The 25,750-nt window shown below is 36.4% G+C and overlaps 1 protein-coding gene across 2 annotated transcripts; it reads right to left on the bottom strand.

The window, feature by feature from the left end:
• Nucleotides 1-1,576: 1,576 nt before the first annotated feature.
• LOC107861738 (WD-40 repeat-containing protein MSI4) lies at nt 1,577-24,857 on the bottom strand. Of its 2 annotated transcripts, none has more exons than XM_016707089.2 (15): nt 24,313-24,857; nt 20,173-20,236; nt 19,509-19,595; nt 19,349-19,411; nt 8,412-8,477; nt 8,180-8,257; nt 8,023-8,098; nt 7,030-7,225; nt 6,571-6,652; nt 5,813-5,886; nt 5,498-5,609; nt 5,321-5,395; nt 4,769-4,848; nt 2,203-2,302; nt 1,577-1,869 (listed from the first exon to the last, which is right to left on the bottom strand). In XM_016707089.2, exons 1-15 carry the CDS (start codon nt 24,462-24,464, stop codon nt 1,777-1,779), a joined length of 1,398 nt encoding a protein of 465 aa, XP_016562575.2. In that variant the 5' UTR covers nt 24,465-24,857; the 3' UTR covers nt 1,577-1,776. The 2 variants fall into 2 exon arrangements, with proteins under 2 accessions (XP_016562575.2, XP_016562576.2); XM_016707090.2 differs by lacking the exon at nt 24,313-24,857 and adding an exon at nt 21,544-21,695.
• Nucleotides 24,858-25,750: the final 893 nt, after the last annotated feature.

Genomic DNA, 25,750 nt, shown 5'->3' on the forward strand with positions numbered 1-25,750 from the left:
TAACTTTTTATTTCGACGCTCTCTGTTTAAGTGATATCTTAAACTTTAATATGATGTTCTTATTAAATTAATTTTTCAATCATATATTTGGAAACAACCTCCCTGACCCATAAGAACGTACAATACAGATACGGTCTACTTACATTCTCCCCTAATGAAATGATACTGAATATGTAGTTATTTCGATCCTACCATTGATATTTAAAGTAACTTAAGATATACGAATTAAATTAACAACTTCCACAATGTTATGTGCATTATTTTAGTATCAAAAAGCAACATTTGGCATTAAGCATTTGCATTATTGAACCTGACAAGATACTGATGATAATTTCTAATCCAAGTTTCTAAAATAAGTTAGACACAGAATTGGAACCCAACTAAGCTGGTCTAGTGAATCAACCGTATTTAGATGACAATCTGTTAAGCGAATAAAGGAGGAGAAAAAAATATATATTAAGCCAATAGCTACTCGAGCTAAAATAGAAACATCTTTTATCAATTTGATCTTCTTTATAGAAGATATATATATAACAGTAATGTTGCAATTATTACTTTGAAGAAATTGGCTACTGGGTGTGACTTGCATATCACTTTTCCTCCACCCACCACCATATGTATCATAACCTTCTCCTAAGAATTATTAAAGAAATACCATGAATTTTGACACCAACCAGAAGGAGCTATATGCTTATATCAACAATATCTGAACTACCAGCATGGGTTGCTGCGTAGTGTTGAGACTACTCCATCCTTAACTAGAGGTTTCCGTTCGAGCTCTGGGTATCCTTAACTAGAGGTCTCCGTTCGAGCCTTGGGTATGGAGAAAATCTTGTTGGGAGCGTCACCCCCAAAATAGGCTCTACATTGCACGATCCGCATTAGTCGGGGCTCCAACGTGGGTACCGGACACCGGATGTGAGAATTTTCTCTAGTAAGCAAAATGTGATTCCTGTGCAGATCCTGGCCTATTTGTCATGTGTTCATATAGCTAGGACACAGTTTGAATTCAGTTAAATGCCGCTTTGTTTGAAAAAAAATAAATAGTAGTCCGCAGTGGCTACAAGAAATTATGGAATTTTAATATAGACATAAAATTTAATGAAAATACCATGCAATTTTACAAGGTGATATTACTAAGACTTGTGTTCATTTCGGAAATCTAAAAAAAGAATGAGCAGGCAGGCAAGCAAATAGAAAAGCAGTCTTTCTTGCAGGCAAGAAGCATATTAAAAGGATTATAGAGATAAGAATTTGGCTGATAAACCTTCATCACTCACTAATTAGTTTTCAATTATTTTCGGGCCATTGAAATCCCACACTTCTATTCTTAGGCCTTAGGACTGGATAGAGGATAACTTATCTCGAGACTGATTTGGTATGGATGAGTTTATCCCATGTTTAGTTGGGATAGAATCATAGGATGACTCAACCCGTGATATGATAAGTTATGCTGGAATTATTTTTGTCCAACATTGAGGAGGGGATAACAATCTTGGGATTAACACTTGTTATCCTAACCAAACGAGCCCTAGTGTTCGGATTAGAACTGGGGAAAGAAAGATCCACAGAATACTTATTCAACCAAACATAAGATTTAAAAGTCTAGAATGTGTTTTCATAATCTTTTAAAGTCAAATGATAAAACTAAATAAACTCATTAAATACATAAATCTCAAAAGCTAGTCATTTGATAGAGTCAGCAAATTTCTAGCTTGGTGTTGTTCTTCCCATTAACATGGCTCGAACATCTGTGACATCGCATATCTAGAGATATTAAGTACAAGTAGGCAGGTGAGACTTGAACCTCTCCATTTCACTTAGAACCTCATCATCTGGTCTGTAAATGAGATCAATCATTCGCCATATCTGCAAAAGATTGAACAATGAGGTCCAAGAAACATCGACTAAAGATTCTAATGCACGACCACATATCATATTTGGGTTTTACATAAATGACAAAAGCAACAAATCTTCATAGAGAACCAGATGTCACTCAAACTTTATCAGGCTGAGACCAAAGCCTCATTGAATTTTGTGCGGCAATCATCATTACAATTGAATAAACGCAGCATAGAATTCAAATGTCAAATGTAATCGGTAACCATCAGATACTGAAAATTATAACATGTATATGTAGGTCGACTTAGTGTGATGGATAAAAAGCAACTAACCAGCATAATAAACAAGTTTGGATGTTACCTGTAATGTACCACCTCCACCAGTTTTTTCACCATCATCTGAGACACTAACAATCGTCCATGGATCTGACACATTCCAGTGGAAGTCGACCACCTTATCCCTATTTTCATTCACAAAATTAGAACTCCATCTATAGAGTATAAATGAGTGTCGATGCACTCTGCTTAACTTCAAAGGCATTGATATACGTAGTTCTTTTTAAATAAGGAGGGCATAAAGATAGGCGATAACCCTCAGAGATCCCCTAACAAAAGAGAAAAAGGAGAATCGACTCTGCATTTAGTTAATCCAATTGTGTACTTGTGAAGTTGACAGTAATTTTACCTGTTGCAGTATACTGCAATCTCATCCATGAAGCATATCAAGAATATATTGTTTAGCAGTAGTAATGCATTTTCAAATGATTGTTTAGTTTGTTACATCAAGGACATATTTGAAAATATAAGCAAAGGTACAATCACTTACCGCTTTCAAAATATGAAAGCACGTCAAAGTCAACTATGAACGGATGATGTACTTTTGTTATATAACTTAATGATATTCAATTCTTTTGAATTTATAATGTGCTCATAATTTATAGTAAGTCTTAAATTTTAAGAGAGCTGCACACAAAACTTTGTAGCTCGTGATTGGCATGACAATATTAAAGATAGTGGTGCCCCCCTTGTCTTCAAATCCTGGGGTCACCTCTGCCCTCGATGTTTCACTTATTAGACCTACCTAAATGTTCAATTAGAGGATCCCCCATATTCACTCAGTTTACTATATCTAAAGAGATGATTCTATCTCTAAACAATTGTGTTATCCTATTATGCCTATGTCACTAAAGGCTTTATGTTTTTACCACGGTTATTGAAGCTTGAAAATCACAATGTATAAAAACAGAAGGCATCAAGATGTTGGTTTTATTCCAAATGGTATATCATTTCTTAACTACTCAAATCATTGCCAGTCAATTCTAACGCTACAAATCCATATTCAAAAGTTGTAATATGCATCACCACTTGGTACCCTTTGTCTCTTCTGTGGTGATTTAGGGAAAGTTCAGCTAGGTTTGTTGGATTAATTGAAATAGTTTTAACTTGGGTTGATTGAAGAGATTTATGGTGGAGACATTGAGTCTTTGAAATTAAAGATTTGCAGTAGTGCAAGAAAGATTAGTTAGGAAAGATGGTTGAATCAATTGGTGGAACATCACTTTTAATGGTGTATGCTGGTATTGGAAGGTTATCATAATTCATAGCAAATATATGTTGAATAAACGGGAGCAAATTGGCGTACGCCAGTTGCCTTCTGATGATTTTATTGGTTAAAAGCTTGTTTTTGGTTGTATTTACAGAGATTAGAGCTGATAGTCTAAGAATTTCTTCAATTAGAGGACCGGCTATAGAATTGACCGAAGAGGCATATTCAAATACAGAGTAGGCAAGACTACCTAAAGATTATCCAATTAACTATTGAGCTTGGTGTGGATAGAAAACCAGGGTTATGGCAAATAAAGAAAATTAAACCATTCCATAGACAAGAAAAGATTGTTTGTGGATGGGTAGCAGTTTATATTTGAATAGGAAGGTGTGTTATTGAAGACAATACCGATCTTCAGAAGCAGGCATGGTTAGTTGTGTCTCAGGGAGGAGGAAAACCAACTCCTCCAGCTTTCATTTTGAAGAGAATTGAATGAAAGAAGAATGAGCAGTAAAAAACTTCTGGGTCAAGAGATCCTATTCAAGTGAATAGAATGATTCTCGGACAGGGACGATTTATCGAGCCTTGCGGAGGGGATTTATAGCTTCCAACCTGAATTGCAGGAGATTGTCAATAACCTGATGCACTACACAGTGCCAATGGATTTACCGTCTACACGGCCAAGAAATATCCTGAGAATGCAATTGATCCTTATGGCTACAGAGGTTGTTACGGAAGCCTGCATAAGAGATGTTTATCTATGCAGCAGGGCATCTATAGTACATGCACGACCATAAAAATTAGACACCATCTTGGTGCAAGGTCAACGAAATGATCGTCTGTTGACATACACAACAATAAAAATATCACTGCTGTGGAGTTCACTGTTCCTTATTTTGAACTTGCCACCCAACACCCACCGCCCCACTATTTTCTCGTTTTTTTTTTCTTTTGGAGACACAGGGTGCTTACATAATACTTGGGCGTTTGGCCATGAGAATTTTTCACCTTTTTCCGGAAAATTATTTCATTTTAGAGAAAATAGTAGTGTTTGCCCATACGAATTCCAGATACAATTTGGAATTGTATTTGGAAAAGCGAAAAGAAGTAAAACATGTTTTGTATTTGGAAAAGCGAAAAGAAGTAAAACATGTTTTCACGTTTTTCCATCTCATTTCTCTCACATAAACTCAAAAACAACTCCAATTTATATTCATGGCCAAACACAACTCCAACTCCAAAAAATTTTTGGTTCATGGACAAACGCCTACTAAGTCGATCAGAAGCATCCCCACTATCGCATTAAGGATACAGAAGGAAAAGAGAACTGGAACCATACAAAAAAAATTTGGTATAAAATGATCGAACAGAAAATTTATACCTATGTCCAGCATGACAAAAGAATAAGCCAGGAGGAGATGTTTCGCGTTCTGTAACAGCAGAGCTCTCCATCTTACCAATCTGGGAGAAAATAATTTTCATTGAAACTACTGACAGTGAAGTATAATTTCTTTTGACAATTAGATAGGAACAAAGTCCTTAAATCATAACAATGTCACCACTTGAATGAAGCAAATGATACGCTATAACCATGTAAACAATGTTAGACAATAGATAGATCAAAGAAAGGGCTTATTAATATCGTGAAGCCTAACAAATAATGTCGCCTTACTAGGAACAGAAAGGTGCTTAAATAATACCAAAAAAAAAAAAAAGCAGCAATCAATTTAGAGCCTCTTCGGTTTTATTCATAAAAACTCTGGTTTTCAAAATCATTGGATAATATAAATACATTACTTTATGCAAGTCATGAAAGTGTCTTTTGAAAGAATTAAACTACTAGATTTTCACCATTAACTAGAAGAATTTCCTCAGTATATGGTCCATATGGAAAGGTAAACAAAAAAGAAATAAGAAGATAAGGATCCCTAACCCTTTCATGATCCCAGATGTTCAGGACACCATCTTCTGCCGAACTTCCAAAGACTGATGATTTATCTGGGGACCACTGAAACAGACAATTCTTATCAAACACCAGTGCAGGTGCAAATAGGCTACCCTTATCAACGTAAACAGCAAACCCAAGCAAACATGTCAGTAACTCTCAAACCTGTACACAAAGCACAGCAGCAGTATGGGCCTCAAAGATATGTATAGGCGATCCCACACCCCCAGAAGTGAGATTTCGTCGATCAAACATGCGGATGGTGTTGTCTGCCGACCTGAAGGAGGCATAGCTATAATTAAGGCTTCCATAAAATTGAAAAGATTCCATGGAATCATGGAACCAGACATACACACACAGGGAAAAAACAAGGATAAACATAACATAAACATTACTGAAAGCTTAATTGCATTTATCAAGGATCAACCTACTTAAAACACCTTTATTTAGTTCAACAGGATGAACAGTTACAATCATTACCCAGTCAAAATATAATTTACATCGTGAGGATTCCAATCAACACAATGAAGATCAGCATTGTGAGCCTTTTCTACCTGCAGGGAAAATTTTCAGATCGCGCAAGTCCAATTAGAGACATGATAATCACCAAAAGAAGTAGCAAATAATATAGTAATGATCGTAGAAATAAAAATGATAAGAAAAAAAGAAGGGAGACATTTCAGTATAATTTAATGGAAAGACTGATGATAAGTGGAAGAGTCAAGAACTTCATGGGTTGCCAAGAAAATCAGATGGGACACATTATAGTCTTTGCAATACAACGTTTTCTCTAATCTATTCTCCGAAAAGATTAAAATCTAATGTACAGGCCAATATGTTCTCCTATCAAAGACTGAACTCCTATTACCAACTCTTCCCTAAATAAGTGTCCCATGTCAAACAAATTATTAAATTGGATGGACGGAGTAGAATCCAGAAGTCAACAAGTACCTAGCTTTGGCATTGTGTGGTTTACTTCTGAAAGGGCTATACACAAAAAGTATATGAATTATCACTAACCCTCATAATTAACAATTATGCATCGACATTTTTTCCTTAAATCCTGCTGCTATTCACAACCACATATCGCCAAGATTTACTATACTCAAGCGTAATTACCGCATATAGCCAAGATTTACTATACAGCACAAATAAGTGAAGTTCTCCGCTTATCCACAAAGAAAAGGTATAGAACAAGATAGGTTACTAAGTGCTTGAGTAAAAGATACGAATACAACCTTGACAACAGGAGAACAACCAGTTCTTGCATCCCACAGTATTAGGCAGGAATCATCTCCAACACTACAAAACTCCTGTGCACTTTTATCCAAAAAGAAGAATCCAGTAAGGATGTGTTTAAGCCAGGATAAGCGATGAATAAATTGCCTTTCTTCTGTCTTCTTCAACTTTTTCCCTCTTTTATTTGAAAAGTGGTAAGTAAACTACTTCATCCAGGCAAAAAAGAGGAAAAGAGGAATAGAATGGCTTAAGGTTGAGATTTCTAAGACATGATTCGGAAGAAAAAAAAGTTTGACATGTGACATGACAGCTCATACGAGTATTAGCTCATCTTCAGTCAAGCTCACGTTACACGAAGGTTTATTAACCCAAGCAACATCAAGTATCACAAACTCCTAACAAAAAACCTGAAGGACTAAACTCAACATCTTATACAATGTGGGAGAGGTGATAGCTACCTGGAAGGGCAAAACTGAACATCTTCTACAGTATCATCATGTCCTTGGAAAATACCTCGAGCTTGAACAGTAGGGCCTTCTGCAGAAGGTTTCGGGTTACTTGCTCCAGATCCAGGAGACTTTGCATCACCCTGGTCTGCTGCCAAAGTAGACACATGATCACAAATGCTCCATAGAACAACCGATTTATCCTTCCCTGAAAATATGAATCCATGATTGCATTAGCTTTATTATACACAAGCTTGGAAAAGTTCACATATCTGAGGTAAGAACTAAAGGAGGTAATAATAACTGACTGCAGGCATTAACGATAGTAAGAGGCTGAACTCTGATGTGTTCCAAAAGTTTCCCTAGGTCACTACAGATCTCCATTAAGGAAGAGACTATAGTCCCTTCAACACAGTTCATGTGACACTCCCTTCAACACAGTTCATGTGACACTCTTCTAGAAACAGAATATACCATATAACTCTTAAATATTACGGAAACTGCACATTCATTCAATAATTTAACTTTAGGCCATAGCATGATGTTCTTCGTCAAACCTTGATTTGAAATTGCGTCAATTAGGTTGTGGCATATATTGTTACTTTTTGAACGATTATGGGGATGAAGGTGTCCATTATATTGGTCCCATTTTACCTAGCCAGAAGCAATACAACACTAAATCTGCTCAGGCGTAAAAAAATAAGGGATTGTTTTGTAACGAATATGGGTTACCCAGGTAGCTGAAAATTGCTATCCAAGGAATAAGCTGCAAAAAACATATTCCACCACCCACCACCAACGATCAGAACATGTCATTAAGGGGAACAGTTAAAAAGAAATAGAAATTTTCTGAAGATTGCATCGTAAGTATGACCAACTGGCTACCAGTTATAAAACAATACATTATCTGTTAATAGCGTGCAGCTAACAATGAGCTGATAATTGGAATAAAATTAATCACAAAATCCTTGAAAGAAGATAACATTCAATGATAGGTCGGTCAACCTCCAGAGAGCACAAAAGGCTCAGAATGGCCTATTGCAAGCGCAAATTCAGCATTGTCTTGATGTCCAGTCAACACCTGCAAGTAAATATGGACTATCAGTTACTACTTATAAGAATACAAAGTTGACAAACTGAATCTGTTGTTTAGAAAACCCACCAAGTCTGGTCGAGAAAAATTATTTACTTCCAAGGTAGCATTACGATTAGGCTGAGACTCAACATTCCAAATAAGAACCTGATTCCAAAAATTTCCAAGGTCACTTTAAAGATTTCAATGGAACTAACTACTGATATGGACTCCAAAAAGAAACAACAACCACCAGGGAGGAAACAAATGTGTACGATAGGGCTACAAAATGAAATTGAAATATTTAGAAGCAGATGCTTACATCAGGACTGTCCGTGTGTGTGGCCACTATGTTGCTATCCTGAGGCAGTTCCCTAATTCGATTCACCTGAAATCATATTACAGAATGCCAGTTGATTTGTTAAAGCAGATTATTGTCTTTCCATGTTATGAGTGCTTCTGTAATTGATATTTTTAAGCAACACAGCTCCAACATTCCCATCTTGTAGTGAGAATAAAGAGAACAATTAACATAACTGAAAGGTTTCAGCAAGAGTTTGATGAACAATTTCATCTTCACAAGAGAAAGTCCAACTAACACCGAAAGAATCATGATGAATAAAACAGCTACACAATTACATTGGAAACTGACTATGTGGAAGATGGTATTGGCAGAAATTCAGTTAATCTAACCAAATATTAGAGCCTGCTAATACTCCCTATTGAATCTCTTCCCAGTCTGAATCCAAATTTATCTTTCTAAAACCTTTTCTATGATGACAACATCGTAGAAATCACTCACCTGCAATATGCAGATGACACACTGATTTTCTCTGAAGCAATGGAAGAGAACATTTTGATACTGAGGTCCATATTTATAATTTTTAAAGCAGTTTCCTGTCTCCTCATCAACTGGAGTAGGAGTTTCATCTACCCCATAATGAGGTGTTGGAACTGGACAGTTTGGCAACAAAGCTTGGTGGGACAGTAGGGCAACTTCCAACAACTTATCTTGGCATGCCATTGGGAGCAAACACCAAGTCCATAAGGATATAGAACGAGGTCATTGAAAAATGTGAGTAGTAGTTAACAAGCGGGAAAAACCAATATTCATACAGGGGAGGTAGACTGAATTTCGCAAACAATATACTAGATGCACTACCAGCCAATATGATGTCTATTTTCCTTGTCCCTGCTAGTGTGATAAAAAGGATTGATAGAATTAGAAGAAACTTTGTTCTGGAAAGGTACTGAAGACAAAAATAAATTCCACTTAGTGAAATAGGAGGAATTGACCGTGGGAAAGAAGGTAGAAGGGGTGGGGATGAAAAATATGAAGTTGCAAAACCAGAGTCTCACGATGAAATGGTTGTGAAAGTTTGGGACAAGTGACAATATGTTATGAAAGGATATGATTTGTGCAAAGTAAGGGTTAGGAGACAACTGGGCAACTAACATGGTAAATATTCCATATAGTTGCACAGTGTGGAAAGCTATCGGGTGTCAAGAAATGGACCTTGGGACTAACTCAACCTCAAAAGCTAGCTCAAGAGGTGAGGATTACCCAAGTCCATATAAGCAAACCACTAGTCCATTCCCCAACCAATGTGGGACTTTTACCCACTCTAACACCCCCCTCACGCCTAGGCCCAACTGGTACTGGGGCGTGGACCGGAAGCCTAAAACGGGGATGGACCTGGCTCTGATACCATGTCAAGAAATAGACCTTGGGTCTAACTCAACCTCAAAAGCTAGCTCAAGAGGTGAGGATTACCCAAGTCCATATAAGCAAACCACCAGTCCATTCCCCAAACAATGTGGGACTTTTACTCGCTCTAACTTAGGACTTTGATCTTGGTCATTTTGGTTGTTCTTTTTGAGTTAGTGTTTCTAGTTTTCATAATTATGAGTTCATATCAATTTGAATCATTCAGTGTTCATTTTACTGGAAAATTTTTTTCGTTATGGGAGTTTCAGTTTCAGTTATTTGTCACCGGAAAAGAACTATGGGGTCATATAGATGGAGCCGATCCTGCTCCTACTGATCCTAAAAAGTTAGGTGAATGGAAGATTAAAGATGCTCGGGTGATGACATGGCTTTTAGGGTCAATTGATCCTCTTATTGTTTCTAATCTTAGGCCTTACAAGACAGCTAAGGTCATGTGGGATTATTTACAAAAGGTTTACAACCAAGATAATAGTGCCCGGCGCTTTCACTTAGAGTATGAAATTGTTAAATACTCTCAAGGAAGTCTTTCTATTCAGGATTATTATTCTGAATTTCAGAACTTATGGGCTGAATTTACAGATATTATTTATGCCAAAATACCTTCTGAATCTCTCTCTGTAATTCAACAAGTTCATGAGCAAAGCAAGCGAGATCAATTTTTGATGAAGTTACGCTCTGAGTTTGAGAGTGTTCGCTCTAACTTGATGAATCGTGACCCGTTTCCCTCCCTGGATGTTTGTTTTAGGAAATTGCTTCATGAAGAGCAACGTTATGTCACACAAAATGCTTTCAGAAGAGGAAATGATGTCACTGTTACGTTTGCTGCTCAAGGTAAAGGTATGAGTAGGGATATGAATAGAACTCAATGCTACAATTGCAAGGAATATGGCCATATTACTAGAAATTGTGGCAAGAAGTTCTGTAATTATTGTAAACAACAAGGACACATTATCAAAGAGTGTCCCACACGCCCTCAGAATCGTAAGGTAAATAATTTTCATGCAGCAATAAATGGTTCCACTCTTGAGAACTCATCTTCAGGACCTTCAGGACAAGTTCTTACTCCTAAAATGGTACAACAAATGATCGTATCAGCCTTTTCAGCATTGGGATGGTATTGATGTTAAATCTAATTTTTGGGTTGTTGATTCTGGTGCTTCCAATCATATGACCAACTCAACAAGTATGCTAAAAAATGTTCGTAAGTATCAAGGTTCATCACAAATACAGGTTGCTAATGGCAGTAATTTACCCATTACCAAGGTTGGGGATATTGCTCCAACTTTCAAAAATGTTTTTGTTTCACCGAAGCTCTCAACTAGTCTTATTTCAGTTGGACAATTGGTTGATGACAATTGTGATGTAAATTTTTCTCGTAATGGTTGTCTTGTCCAGGATCAGATGTCGGGGACGATAATCGCGAAAGAGCCTAAAGTTGGAAGATTGTTTCCTATACAATTTTCCATTCCTCCTATTATATCTTTTACTTGTACTTCTACGGCTAATAAGACTGAGCTTTGGCATAAGCGTCTAGGACATTCAAATTTTGTTGTGTTACCTCATTTATCAAATTCTGGTTTATTAGGAAGTAAAAATCAATTTTTCCCTGTTTCATTTGATTGTTCTACTTGTAAATTAGGCAAAAGTAAAATTCTTCCTTTTCCTAATTTGGGTAGTCGTGCTACAAAGTGTTTTGATATTGTTCATAGTGATGTTTGGGGTATTTCACCAATTGTTTCTCATGCTCAGTTCAAGTACTTTGTGACATTCATAGATGATTATAGTCGATTGACGTGAGTGTATTTTCTTCGTACCAAATCTGAAGTATTTTCCATGTTCAAGATATTTTTGGCTTACATTGAGACTCAATTTTCTACGTGTATCAAATTATTAAGATCTGATTATGGTGGAGAATATATGTCAAATGAATTCAAAAATTTTTTGCTTGACAAAGAAATTGTCTCACAACGCTCTTGTCCATATACTCCACAACAAAATGGGGTCGCTGAGCGTAAAAATCGGCATCTTTTAGATGTCACTTGTACTTTATTGATTGAGTCCTTTGTCCCATCTAAATATTGGGTTGAAGCTTTGTCTACTGATGTCTATTTAATTAACAGGCTGCCGTCTGAAGTGTTAAATCTTGAGTCTCCATCTTTCCGTCTTTATCACAAAAATCCAAGCCATGATAATTTTCATACATTTGGTTGTATTTGTTTTGTGCATCTTCCTCCTTCTCAGCATAATAAACTTTTTGTTCAGTCTACTAAATGTGTTTTTATGGGTTATAATACTTCACAGAAAGGTTTTCTCTGTTATGATCCATGTTCTAATAAATTTTATGTTTCTAGAAATATTGTTTTCTTTGAGAATCAGTATTTTTTTTCCTACTCATTTTGAGTCATCTCCTGCTTCTCTTCTTCTCCCTACTTTTGAAGATTTGTCATCTTCTTCTAAGAGGTTCAAACCCGGATTTGTGTACGAACGTCGGCGGCTAACTTTACCCCCTCTTGATATTTATCCGCCACCTGAAACTACACCACAACTAGAATCTGAGAATTCTTCAAGGCCTGCTCCTCTTGAGCCCACTCGACGATCTACGAGAGTATCTCGTACTCCTACTTGGTATGGCTTTTCATCTACTTTATCCACCATTTATGTTCCAACTTGTTACTCACAAGCTTCTAAGCATGAATGTTGGCAGAAGGCAATGGAGGAAGAACTTTTGGCTCTCAAAGAAAATGACACATTGGATATTGTTTCATGTCCTTCAAATGTCCATCCAATTGGATGTAAATGGGTTTATTCAATTAAATTTCATTTTGACGGAACTCTTGATCGATACAAAGCTCGGTTGGTTGTTCTTGGTAACAAGCAGGAGTATGGTGTGAACTATGAAGAGACTTTTACACCGGTAGCAAAAATGACAACGGTGAGAACTATTGTTGCCATTGCTGCTTAACAAAACTGGACTTTTCATCAAATGGATGTCAAAAATGCTTTTCTTCATGGTGATCTCAAAGAGGATATTTATATGAAACCTCCACCAGGTTTGTTCTCATTGCCTACATCAGATGTATGCAAGTTGAAGCGGTCTTTGTATGGATTAAAACAAGCTCCCAGAGCTTGGTTTGACAAATTTCGATCTACTTTGCTATAATTCTCTTTTGAGTAGAGCAACTATGACTCATCTTTGTTTCTTCGGAAAACATCCACAAGTTATGTTCTTCTTTTGGTACATGTACATGTCGATGACATTATTATTACAGGAACGGATTCTTCACTAATCACTAGCCTGCAACAGCAACTTAAGGATTCTTTTCATATGAAAGATCTCGGTACTCTTACATATTTCTTTGGTTTGGAAGTTCATCGTGATTCATCCAGTGTGTTTCTAAATCAACACAACTATACCCAAGATTTGATTTCTTTGGCAGGTCTTCAGGATTCCTCTGTGGATACTCGATTAGAATTGAATGTAAAGTATCGCCGGGAGGAAGGCGATCTTCTTCCTGATCCAACTATATTTCGACAATTAGTTGGGAGCTTAAATTACCTTTCTATTACCAGGCCTGATATCTCTTTTGCAGTTCAACGAGTTAGTCAGTTCATGCAAGCTACCCGTCATCTTCATTTGGTGGCTGTCCGTCGCATCATTCGATACCTCCGAGGAATATCTAATCGTGGATTATTCTTTCCTAGTGGTTCGCCTATTCGTCTTAATGCTTTTAGTGATTCTGATTGGGCGGGATGTTCTGACACTCGTCGTTCGGTTACTGGTTGGTGCATGTTTCTTGGAGAGTCTTTGATATCTTGGAAGAGTAAGAAGCAAGACCGCGTATCAAAATCTTCAACAGAGACTAAATATTGAGCAATGTCTACTGCTTGCTCCGAGATTGTGTGGCTTCGTGGACTACTTGCTGAGATTGGATTTCCTCAATCTAATCCTACTCCTCTCCATGCTGACAATACAAGTGCTATTCAGATTGCTACTAATCCGGTTTATCATGAGCGGACCAAACGCATCAAAGTAAACTGTCATTATATACGAGAAGTTGTAGATAAAGGTGCCATTACTCTTCCGCACGTGTCCAGTGATCTTCAAATAGCTGATGCATTTACAAAATCAATGGCGCGACAACGACATCAGTTTCTTGTCCGCAAATTGATGCTTCTTGATCTACCAGCATCAATTTGAGGGGGGGTGGGGTGTTAGCATGATGTAAATATTGTATATTAATGTAATCATATATTGTTGTATATTACTGTAATTACATAGATTTGATTTAGTAGTTAAAGAGAATAATAGTGATCTTAGTAAGAGCAAATTTGGTGGGATAGAATAACGAATTTAGAGGGATAGAAAAACTGATCTTTAGGGCTAGGAAGACAGATCTTTAGGAATGTAATCATTGAATATTTTCTATTTAATGACAAGACTCTCAATATTGAGAGGCATTCAGCAGAAAATTGAAATCGGGAACTTGTGGCCTGCGAAAAAAGCAAAGATCAACTACAAGGATGGATAGAAGGTTTCCTTCAGGCATGATGTTTGCAATAAATTTTAATTATGCTGAAAATTAACTGCAAGCAAAAATAAATGAAAAGAAAAAATAACAACTTTATTTATAAGAATCTGTGAGTACAATTCTGTGATTCTCTTGATTCTTCTCTCTCCAGAAATTGTTTGACAGCACTTCGTTTTGTCGAGTTAATCTCTGGGCAGAACTCCGTTAGTCAATTCGTTGAAGAGTCATGTAGTCAATGCAGAAGTTTCCTTCAATGCTTGCAGAATGACCTCAGAAAATTGTGTAACCCTCCTATTTATAGTTGTAGGGGGTAAGCAGTTCAAGTGTAAATGACCTCTTCTGTCTCATTCTGATTGTTCTATTCAATTTTCAAGCTTATCACAAATGTTACGTGACAAGGTTAATTGTGATTGGCCAAAAACATGTCATTTGGGACACTTGGCGACATTTCATTGGCTCTTGAACTTGACTTGGATTGCCACATCATTTGATGTGTGTGGTTTTGCTTCATTGGTCTTTAATTTGAGTGGGATGCCATGTCACTTGACACGTGGCATAAGTTTGGGCCTCAAGATGAGATGGATCTTGAAGTCTTTGATGAGGAATAAAATGGGCTTATTATTTTAATAGCCCAAAATAATCTTAGGCCCAATAAAATATGGGTCAAATCCAATTTTTATATGAATTTGACCCAATAAATTTTACGTGTCTACAGATGCCCCCTACTTCAAAGCTCGTCAAGATGTTTGATTTGTCGGACCTGTTAGAGACGAGATTTGAAGTATTTGTGGAGCCTCTTTTTTTTTTGTTTTTTTGCAAGGCTTGAGCACTTTGTCGAATCCGACTCCTCGAAGTCATCATAATTCGGGTAGAATAGCGTGAATCTCTTCCTTAGGAGTGTAAAATTCTGTTTAAAACTAAATATATCCAAACCTTGTAAGATTTGGCTATTAGTCTTATATCGAATTTTAATAGGATTAAATAATGACGTTATCCTACTTCGAAAAGAATTAGGAATTTGAATTGTTTTGGACACTTAGATGTCCCAGTTCTTCTTGAAGACAACTTGTTCAGTAAATTCCTTTTCGAAATCAAACTGGGGCCTTTCAAAGTCTATAAAAGGACATCACCGCCCCATCAAGTCATTGCAATTCAGCCTGAGCAGAAATTCAACCCCCGTTCTTCTCCTCTTTTTGCTTTTTTTTCACAATTGAGCTTTCGGGCACTTTGGGGCGTCTGTGGAAGAAGCTTCATAACATATCGTGGAGGTGTCTGAATCACGAACGACTTGTAGTATTGGCAAGCATACTCGCGAGGCCACGTTCTACGCAAAAACCACGCTCAATTTATCTCCAAATCTGTCCAGGTATCGTTTCAAAATCAGACCTGCAGTTCTATTTTGTCACTTTTTACTTGTTTTGCGCAGTCTCACGAAAACTATCATATCTTGACATAGGAACATCAAAATCAGGAGTCATTTTTTCCGTTGGAAACTAAACTCGTAGATCTATCTCACGTGGGAACCAGCATCAAATTGCATCTGAATCGTCCCAGATATCGCTCCAAAAACGGCCTTCTAATCTTGGTTCGTTAGTTATTTCAGCTTTGCGCAGCGTCGCGATAAATTTCATATCTTGACGTGGAAGTATCGGAATCAGGTTCCGTTTTTTGCATTGGAAAGTAGATTCGTTGAGCTACGTCTAACACGAAAACCATAATCAAATTGCATCTGAATCGTCCCAAATATCGCTCCAAAGACAGCCTTCTAATCTTGGTTTTCTAGTTATTTTAGCTTTGTGCAGCGTCACAATAAATTCCATATCTCGACGTGGAAGTATTGGAATTAGGTGCCATTTTTTGCATTGGAAAGTAGATTCACAGAGATACATCTCACGCAGAAATCACAATCAGGTTGCATCCGAATCATCCCAGATATCACTCCGCAAACAGCCTTTTAATGTTGGTTCGCTAGTTATTTCAGCTTTGCGCAGTGTCACGATAAATTACATATCTCGACGTGGAAGTATCGGAATCAAGTGTCGTTTTTTGCATTGGAAAGTAGATTCATAAGGATACATCTCACGCAGAAATCACAATCAGGTTGCATCCGAATCATGCCAGATATCGCTCTACAAACAGCGTTCTAATCTTGGTTCGCAAGTTAATTCAGCTTTGCGCAGCGTCACGATAAATTCCATATCTCGACGTGGAAGTATCAGAATCAGGTGCCGTTTTTTGCATTGGAAAGTAGACTCGCAAATCTACGTTACATGTGAAATCTATCAGCAAAAAATCTCTATATCTTTGCGGGTAAATTTTTGAGTTACAGCCTAAATCTTGTAATACTCTACGTCTCTTCAGATTTGGATACTTCATGAATTTCTTCTTTTACTTCAAGTTTTGGGACACATCACTTCTATAATTTGGTGAAGGCCGGACTAGAGCAATATTCAAAGTACCACGAGTTTTTTTACTTGCCGAGAAGACTACATTGCTTGGGAAATAATGAAGAATCCTTTTGCTTTAAAGATGACATCTTCAAAGGACTCCAAATATGCATTCAATCTTCAAAGGACAAAAATTTGTTGCAAACAAATTTTGGCACACCCAGTGGGACCAAATTTGTCCTTAATCTTTTCTCTCATAAATCAAATATGCAAATCTGTAGCCGGAGGATCATAAAGATGGAAGCGGTACTTCAAGACTCGTCTTTGAGTTTCATCAAGTTTATATTCCGACAAGCCTTGAAGTAGGAGCATTTGTAGACATTGAAATTTTGTGGACTCTACAAAAAGAGTTCAATTTTGGTTAGAGTTCTTAGGGGCTACTTTACCCTAAATCTAGCTTGATGGCTACTCTACCTAAACCCTAAATTACGCTTATATAAAAGGGCAAATATCCTTTTCAAAAGGCATCTCCAGTATCCCACAAATTCACGGGATATTCACAAAGAGATAAACGATCTTCAAAGTCCCAATAAATTCATGGGATATTTATAGATCAAAACCCTTTCTTCTTGATAATCAAATACATCAAGAAGATCCACAAAACCTCCTTTCATGGAGATTAAATCCAAATACTCCTACATTCGAGAAATACGCCACTAACGACCCTCGAATTACGGAGAAATCCATATCAAATCATACGTTCGAGAAATACGCAACTGATAGCCCTCGAATTATGGAGAAAATCAAGAGAGACCCTCAAATTACGAAGAAATTCATATCAAATTCTACGTTCAAGAAATACGCCACTGACAACCCTCGAATTATGGAGAAAATCAAGAGAGAAGAATCAAGGGAGGAACGGATTTGTACTCACATCATTTATCAATAAAAATTATTGTTTCTTCATATTTTTATTAGTGATTGAAGTTTATTTTCCATGAATTTAAATTATGTTGGAAACACATGATAATTGGATAGGTCGTGTCCAGATCTCTACAATTTATGTTTACAACAAGAAGCTGAAATGTGGACTAGGCAACGTTGGAACCTAAATTTTAGAAGATATCTAAACGATTGAGAAGTGGGTAGTAGCAACTTTCTACTCCACAACGGTAGCATTTAACAATTTGAATGAAGAAAGGGATACCAAGGTAAGAAAGGAAGAAGGGTCAGGAATTTTCATTATTGGATAAGCATATAAGTCACTAAACTTATCAAGTCACAGAGGAGAGAATCGGCCATGGAAAATGATCTAGAAGACCAAAATTCCATACAAAGTGAATTGTTTCACCTGGTTACTGGCAAAGGAAGTTGTCTCGACACATGAGAATTCAACAAAAGAGGATTTCATTTGTGCTCAAGATGCTTTTTCTATGTGGAGTGCAAAGGGAGACAATCAACCATCTCTTTTTACATTGCAAATGGACAGATCAATTATGGAGAATATTTATTTGCCTAAGGAAGATAAATTGGGTGAAACCAGGTAGCATCAGAGGTGTTTTGAGTTCCTGGAATAATAATGGCAATGCAAGTTCTAAGGAGGAGAGATAGAATACTGTCCTAGCATGCATTTGGTGGATAGTGTGGAAGGAGAGGAATCAGAGATGTTTTGAAGACAAGCAGAACGGCATTAAGAGTTTGAAGCTGAAATGCTTAGCTTTGTTTTATTTTGGATGTAAACAGGATATACTAGTGCAAACCGAAGACATTTTTGATGTCTTAGACTACTTGTAAGAAATAAAGAAGGAAGGACTGATGTAGTATGTAATACTTTTGAAAAGGTACTATATCTTTTGGATGTAGCGCCTCTGTGGATATATATAGACTAACTGTTACCATCCTCAAAAAAAATATTAAGATAAAATTTCTCATGGGTCAATTTTGGGTTGCATATGAACCAAGTTTTAAAATGGGCGGAACCAAGAGGGTCAAAATGAGCCCAGTCAATAAAGTGGATTAGTAACCCGCCCAAACATAAATGGGTTGGCAGGTTTAGGCTGATTTTGCCACATCTAGGTAATATCCATCATTGTAACGGTACACCCTATGAAAAATTACTTCTATAACACCTACTCCCATAATCTACTAATTATCTTTTGTTCAAGTTATCGTATTATTTGTTGTTGATTTTGTTGTTTCCATTATCTTTTGTATAGCGTTTTTGACTTTTTTCACTTCTTTATTTTCTTTTCAACGGATTTTGATATGTCTTACTTGAGCCGGGGGTATATCGAAAACAATCTCTCTACCTTCATAAGGTACGAGTAAGGATGCATATACACCATCCTCTTCGGACCTCATTTGTGAAATCGTATTGGGTATGTTGTTGTACAACTTCTTAACAATAAAATCTAATTACGAAATAAACCAAAAAGCTATGTTGCTTGGATTCTTCAAAACTATCAATATGTGTGTCGAATTCTCCAAAAGTAATGTATTTTTGGAGAATCTGACACAGGTGTAGCATCGAATGTGAAGAGTCCGCACAACTTGACCAAAAAGAGACAAATTCATGTTTGGATCCTTTAGTAAGATGGAGCAAAGAAAGATGTACCTCACCAGGATGAATAATAGTCTTGAACATTTTTACAAAAGGCGAACGTGATTCTTCGTTGAACTGAAAAATAGGCAATCAATATCATAAAAAGTGAAAAAGTGGAAAGAACAACAGGAAGAAATAGGAAAAAGCTTGCATCTATGCACATGGAGAACACCTGAGATATGTGTAGTGCTGCTGCAACCCTAGGCTTTACAATTTCACAATTAGCTATGACAAGCGTATTTGGACAGCTACCATCAGTCTGCAGGAAGGGCAAAAAAAAGGATTATGATGAAAGTTGAGGTTTTAGCAGTGATGTAAGAGAAATGAGATGACTGACCTGTAAGGATGTGATAACAAAAACTACCACATTCACTATGGAATTTAAAGCAAAAACTGAACAGACAGATATTCTTGATAGATCCAAGCTCTTTACTAGCAACCTAACAAGAATATTGGCTAATCTACCGTGTTTACCATCACGAAACATAGCATATAAATGTCAAAGAGAAACAGGCCCAGTTTGAATTGCATTTTTCAAGGCATTGACTCTATCTTGAATCCCAATTCCTGGTCATGTTTAGGCTGAGGTCTCGTCAAATCTTTGGCATGAATAAGACTAATCCATCCTTCTCTCCAATGTTCCATTAACCACCATCAACATGGAAAAATTCCCTCATGGTAGTGCAACATATTTTGACAAAGTACCGAATTTTTGCTAAGGAAAGATCATTATGCACTTCAAGTCCAAACCCGAAGAAAGAAGCCTATATGTGCATAATGGATACAAAACCGAAAACAATTCTAAAAAATTAAAGGACATGAAATGATCATCTTGCCTGCTCGGAAAGGTAGAGGCGCTGGCGGTTTTTGTAAGTTGCTTGCTCAAACTGGGGACCCCATCTAAAGGAGAAAAATCAGTAATCTCAGTTATTATTATGCACAGACAAACAAGCAAGGAAGCAATACCATCAGCATGAAAAGGCTGAAGCATCAGTAAAACAGTTGAATCTCTGAAGAGACAAAAAACAGACTCATAAATAAAGAGAAAAATATAAAAGTCAAAACCAATTGTCAAAGAATCTGCAATCAAATACGCCAGACAACCTGCATCCGAACAATAAATGAACCAATATTCTGCAAGTAACTCACTGTCAAACTTAATGACAAGATTGTAGGGCTGAATTTGATTAAATTTGATGTCCCTTGACAAACAGCAAGAAAATACTAGAATCTTAACTGATGTCTACCCACATCCTCTCCTGTCCTCACACAAAACAGATGTAGAGAAGACTACTTGGATAAGTAAGTAAAATCCGAGTGTATCATTTGTAGACCCTTCATTATGATTTTCACATGGATGTCTAGGGTGATAGGAAATATTTAAACACGAGTTTTTCAAGGGGTAGCTTCTCAAGAACTACCGCCACCCCCACCCCTCATGCACTCACAGACACCTAAAACACCCAAAAATGGAAAGAGGGGGCAAAGTTAAAACTCTCGTTAATGTACAATTCAAACAGATAAGCTTAGAAAGGGTATGTACATGTAGGAAAGATGACGCATAACATCCTCTTTACTGTGATTTTATTGTCATTTGTTATCTTCAAAATTCATTATACACTAATTATTTTGTTTTTGTAAAGTAACACATGAATATGTTAGGACTAGATTTTATCATGATACATTGTCATTTATCTTTATTCAAACAATATTAGTACTTGAATCATTACAAAACAATGATACCTTTTCTTGTTCATGTTGTGGGGGGATGGTCTGAACATGAACATTTAAAATAATTTTTTAAAAGGTTATTTTGCTTTTTGTTTCTATGTTTGTAGATTAATTTTCAGAAACAGCCTCCCCATCTCCAAGGGGTAGGAGCAAAGTTTGCACACTCTGCCCTCCCCACACACTACTTTGTGGGATTTCCAATGGGTATGTTGTTGTTGCATTTTGTAACTTGATTGCATCTACTTGATGCCATTAACGAAACCAATTGGTACTTTGCACAAAAAAAAAAAAAAAAAAAAAAAAATTCCCAATAGAGATTAGGGAAAGAGTATTAATTATTAACAAATGCACCAAATTAAAACAATGAGCAATTCAAAACGCAAAATGCAGCGAACAACAGGGAGTGCGAGTTAACAAAAACCCTAGATATGGAGATATAGAGGAATGGGGATGTGAGTGAGTATATAAATACGAACCGACAAGAGAGGGAAGGCCAAACGAGGCTATGGTTAGTAAACCAATCGTAAATAACAGCAATCGAAGACTTCCACCGAGTGTAATCTTCGTCTATCAATGGCGCTTTTTCTCCGCCTTTCTGCGCTCTCCTTTTCATTTCTCGGTTTCACGTTTTCCTGCCTCTCTACTCTGCTCTTATTTAGTACTTACTGCTAAAGTGACTTTTCCTTACTGCTACTATTAGAATGAGGGTCAACCCAACACGCAGAACAGTTTGTGCCTTCTAGGATTCCACTTAAATATAGTAGCTCTGGTAATAAATACACTTATTTTACAACCTAGGGTTTCCTATTCCTCATCAGATTGGATTTTTCTCCTTGCCATATTTAGAATTTTTGGTGATATTTTGAAAGAAAATTAAAGGTGTTGTATTTTAATAAAATTAATATCACGTGACAAAATCGTGTGTACAAGACTGGACTTGCACGTGAAACGCACGTGCCCAGAGACTAGGGGCTTATTAAATAGAAACTCATTACTACAGAACATTTGTATAAGAAAGGAAAAAATAAAATGAACATGAAGATTCAGAATGATTATTTTAAAAGAACAAATACATATTTTGCTTTTTGCTTCGTGCTTCTATACTTCGTAACTTATTTTCAGAAACAACCTCTCTATCTCCAAGAGGTAGCAATAAAGTTTGTTTACACTCTACACTCCCCACACACCACTTTGTGGGATTTCCAATGAGTATGTTGTTGTTGTTGTATTGTGTAACTTATTAAGTTCAACTTGATGCCATTAATGAAACGAATTAGTACTTCGCACCAAAAAAATACAAAATTATCACTGTAGAGCAAGAGTATTAATAACAAATGCACTAAACTAACAATGAGCAGTTCAAAATGCTAAATGCACAAAACAATAGGGAGTGTGAGTTTACAAAACCCCATATAGAGATAAATAGAGTGAGATAGACAAAGGAATTAGGATGTGAGTGAATATATATATATATATATAAATACAAATCGACAAGAGAGAGAAGACCAAAGAAGCTTATGGTTAGCAAGCCAATCGTAGATAACAGGAATCATAAACTTCCATCATGTGTAACATCCATCCACCGACAGCGCCTCTTCTCTGCCTTTCACCATTCTCTCTTTCATTCTCTCTTCCTCCTACTATCACGTTTTCCCGCCTCTCTTTCTGCTCTTATTTAGTACTCACTGATTAGGCCTGCTAAAAAGGCCTTTTACCTACAACTACTACTATTAGAAAATATGGAAGTTGGTACCTACAATAATTTTTCTGGAGCATATGAATTGAAAGGAACAAACAGGCATTTTAATTTTTGCTTCTATATTTTGTATTCCGTCTATTTTAGTTTGTTTGTCTTTATTTTCCTTTCTAGTCTATTTCAAAAAGAATGTCTCTTTCCTTTTTTGCCAACTTTTCAAATTAAGACCACGAGATTAAGGGACAGTTTGGTACATTCTGCATATCTTTAGTTTAATACCACAAGATTCAAAAGCCGTATTTACGTTAAACTTTATGTCAAATCAAAATCATACAAACAAATTAAAACATAGGGGAGTAGCTTATTTGCATCCCTTTTGATGCCATTAATGAAACCAATTAGTACTTCGCGCCAAAAAATAGAATTTTTCACTATAGACCAAGTATTACTCCCTTTGTTTCAATTTATTTGTGTTACTTTCCTTTTTAGACCATTTCAAAATGAATGAATATTTCTCTTTTTGGTGACTTTTAAAGGACATTTTGTTACATTCTACGTATTTTATGTTTAAGACCGCTGATTCAAAAGTTTCTTGCCTGTTTGGCCGTGGAAAAAACAGTTGGCCATAATATTCCAAAAAGTTCTGTTTTTTACTTTTTTTCACTATTTTCAAAAGTCCCAAAAACAACAAAAGCCTGTTTTCAATTTTTCCACTACAAATTACTCACGAAAATTCAAAAACAACTCTAATTTATTTCATGGACAAACACAACTCCAATTTTCAATATTATTTTCACTTTGAAAATGAAACATGGCCGAATAGATACTTAATCTCTTAACCGATGTGTCAAGTCAAACCAAACAAACAAAACAATAAATGCACCAAAACTTATAATGAGCAACCCAACAAGCTAAACACACCGAACAATAAAAAAATACGAGTTGAAAAAACCCTAGATACATAGAAATTAAGGACAAATAGAGGAATGAGGATGTAAGTGTGTGTGTGTGTATATATACGAACAGACAACAGAGGGAAGGGCAAAACTAATAATGAGCAATTCAACAAGCCAGATTTACCGGACCTTAAATAGTACGAGTAGGCCAAAACTAACAACAAGCAATTCAACAAACCAAACGCACCGAACCATAAATAGTACGAGTAGGCCAAAACCAACAACGAACAATCCAACAAGCCAATCGCACCGAACCATAAATAGTAGGAGTAGGCCAAAACTAACAACGAGCAATTCAACAAACCAAACGCACCGAACCATAAATAGTATGAGTAGGCCAAAACTAGCAACAAGCAATTCAACAAACCAAACGCACCGAACCATAAATTGTACAAGTAGGCCAAAACTAAAAATGAGCAATTCAACAAGCCAAACGCACCAAAATCATAAATACTACGAGTAGACCAAAACTAACAATAGCCAATTCAACAAGCCAAACGCACCGACCAAAAGACAGCACAAGTCAACAAAACCCTAGATACATGGATAGAAATTAAAGGAACATGAGTGAATGTACATATATATATACGAACCGACAAGAGAGGGAAGGCCAAACGAGGTTATGATTAGCAAGCCAATCGTAGAGAACAGGAATGAGTGATTTCCACTCCGTATAACGCTCCTCCACCGACTGCAGCGCCTCTTCTTCTTCTCCTCCTCTGCCTTTGTCTGTTCTTCCATTCATTTTCTCTCTGTTTTTTCCCTTTTCCCGCCTCTCTGCCTCTGCTGCTGAAAAGGCTTTTTTTTTTTTCTACTACTAATGGAAATGAGAGGGAGAACCCAACACGCAAAACAGTCTGTGCCCCTTATAAGATTCCACTTATATATATAGTACTCTTACACATTCATGTTGGAAGAAAAAATGAATTTTTGTGTACTACTTAGGTTTTTCTATTCCTCTAGGTTTTTCATCTTACCATATTTGGATTTTGGTTTTCCTTTTTTGGTGATGTTTTGAAAAAATTAAGTTCTGATAATGATATTTGAATATTGAAGTTGTGTTGGAATAAGTATTTTATTTGAAGAAATGTTGAACTTTTGTGAGGTTTTTCCTTTCGATAAGATAGTTAGAATCACTTTTCCAAATTTGAATGTGTAACTGGTAAGTAATTGTAGTCTATCGCTCGCAATATTCATGTTCTTTCAGAAATAATACGAGAAGATAAAGTATGAATTGTTAAAAGTAACGTAGGTATTTTTACGTGAAAAAATTCTTGCTCAAACGAAACAGAAAATTACTGAAGGATTTTTCCTAACTCTACAATAAACACGAGAAATTCATGGTTACAAATTCCTTTTATACATCTAAGGATTGTTCCCAACACCCAGGTCTCTCTGCCTACTGTGATTTTTCCTAATAGAGGCGAAGTCAGAATTTGAAGATTAGCGAAATTTTAAATGACTACTGAAGGATAATATCGTGTTTGAGGGGTCACTAGTGACGTCGGCAATGGTAAAATACAAGTATATAAGTTAAGGATGGATTCTGAGCTAATAATTGAAGTTTAACTTTGTCAAGACAATTAAGAGTGGTAATTCAATGATAAAAGTCGTGCATAATATGGAAATTGATGCGGGTTGGGATCCCGAACTTGTAGCTTTTGTTATATTTAAGCTTTTTAAATTAAAACAGAAAAATAAATGAAATGCGACAAATTGAAAATTTAATGGGTGCAGGTGCACCCCATTCATACACATGGGTCCATCTTTATTTCTTAATTGTCAACTCTACGATGACTATACTCAATCAGTAAAATTCATTTGCAGAACACAATAATAATCGACTAAAAATGTAATCAAAATCTCATTTTGAAACGCCAGATAACTCGAAAACAATATAGAAAACCTCTCTTTTTCTATTTTATTACCATCATGCCCCTACAATATGAACACAAATATCATTAAGGGGTCGTTTGGTAGAGTGTACTGAAAAATATAATGCATGCATTAATTAATGTGTACTGCTAGTAC

Source organism: Capsicum annuum, chromosome 3, assembly GCF_002878395.1.
Source record: "Capsicum annuum cultivar UCD-10X-F1 chromosome 3, UCD10Xv1.1, whole genome shotgun sequence".
NCBI classification, from domain to species: Eukaryota; Viridiplantae; Streptophyta; class Magnoliopsida; order Solanales; family Solanaceae; genus Capsicum; species Capsicum annuum.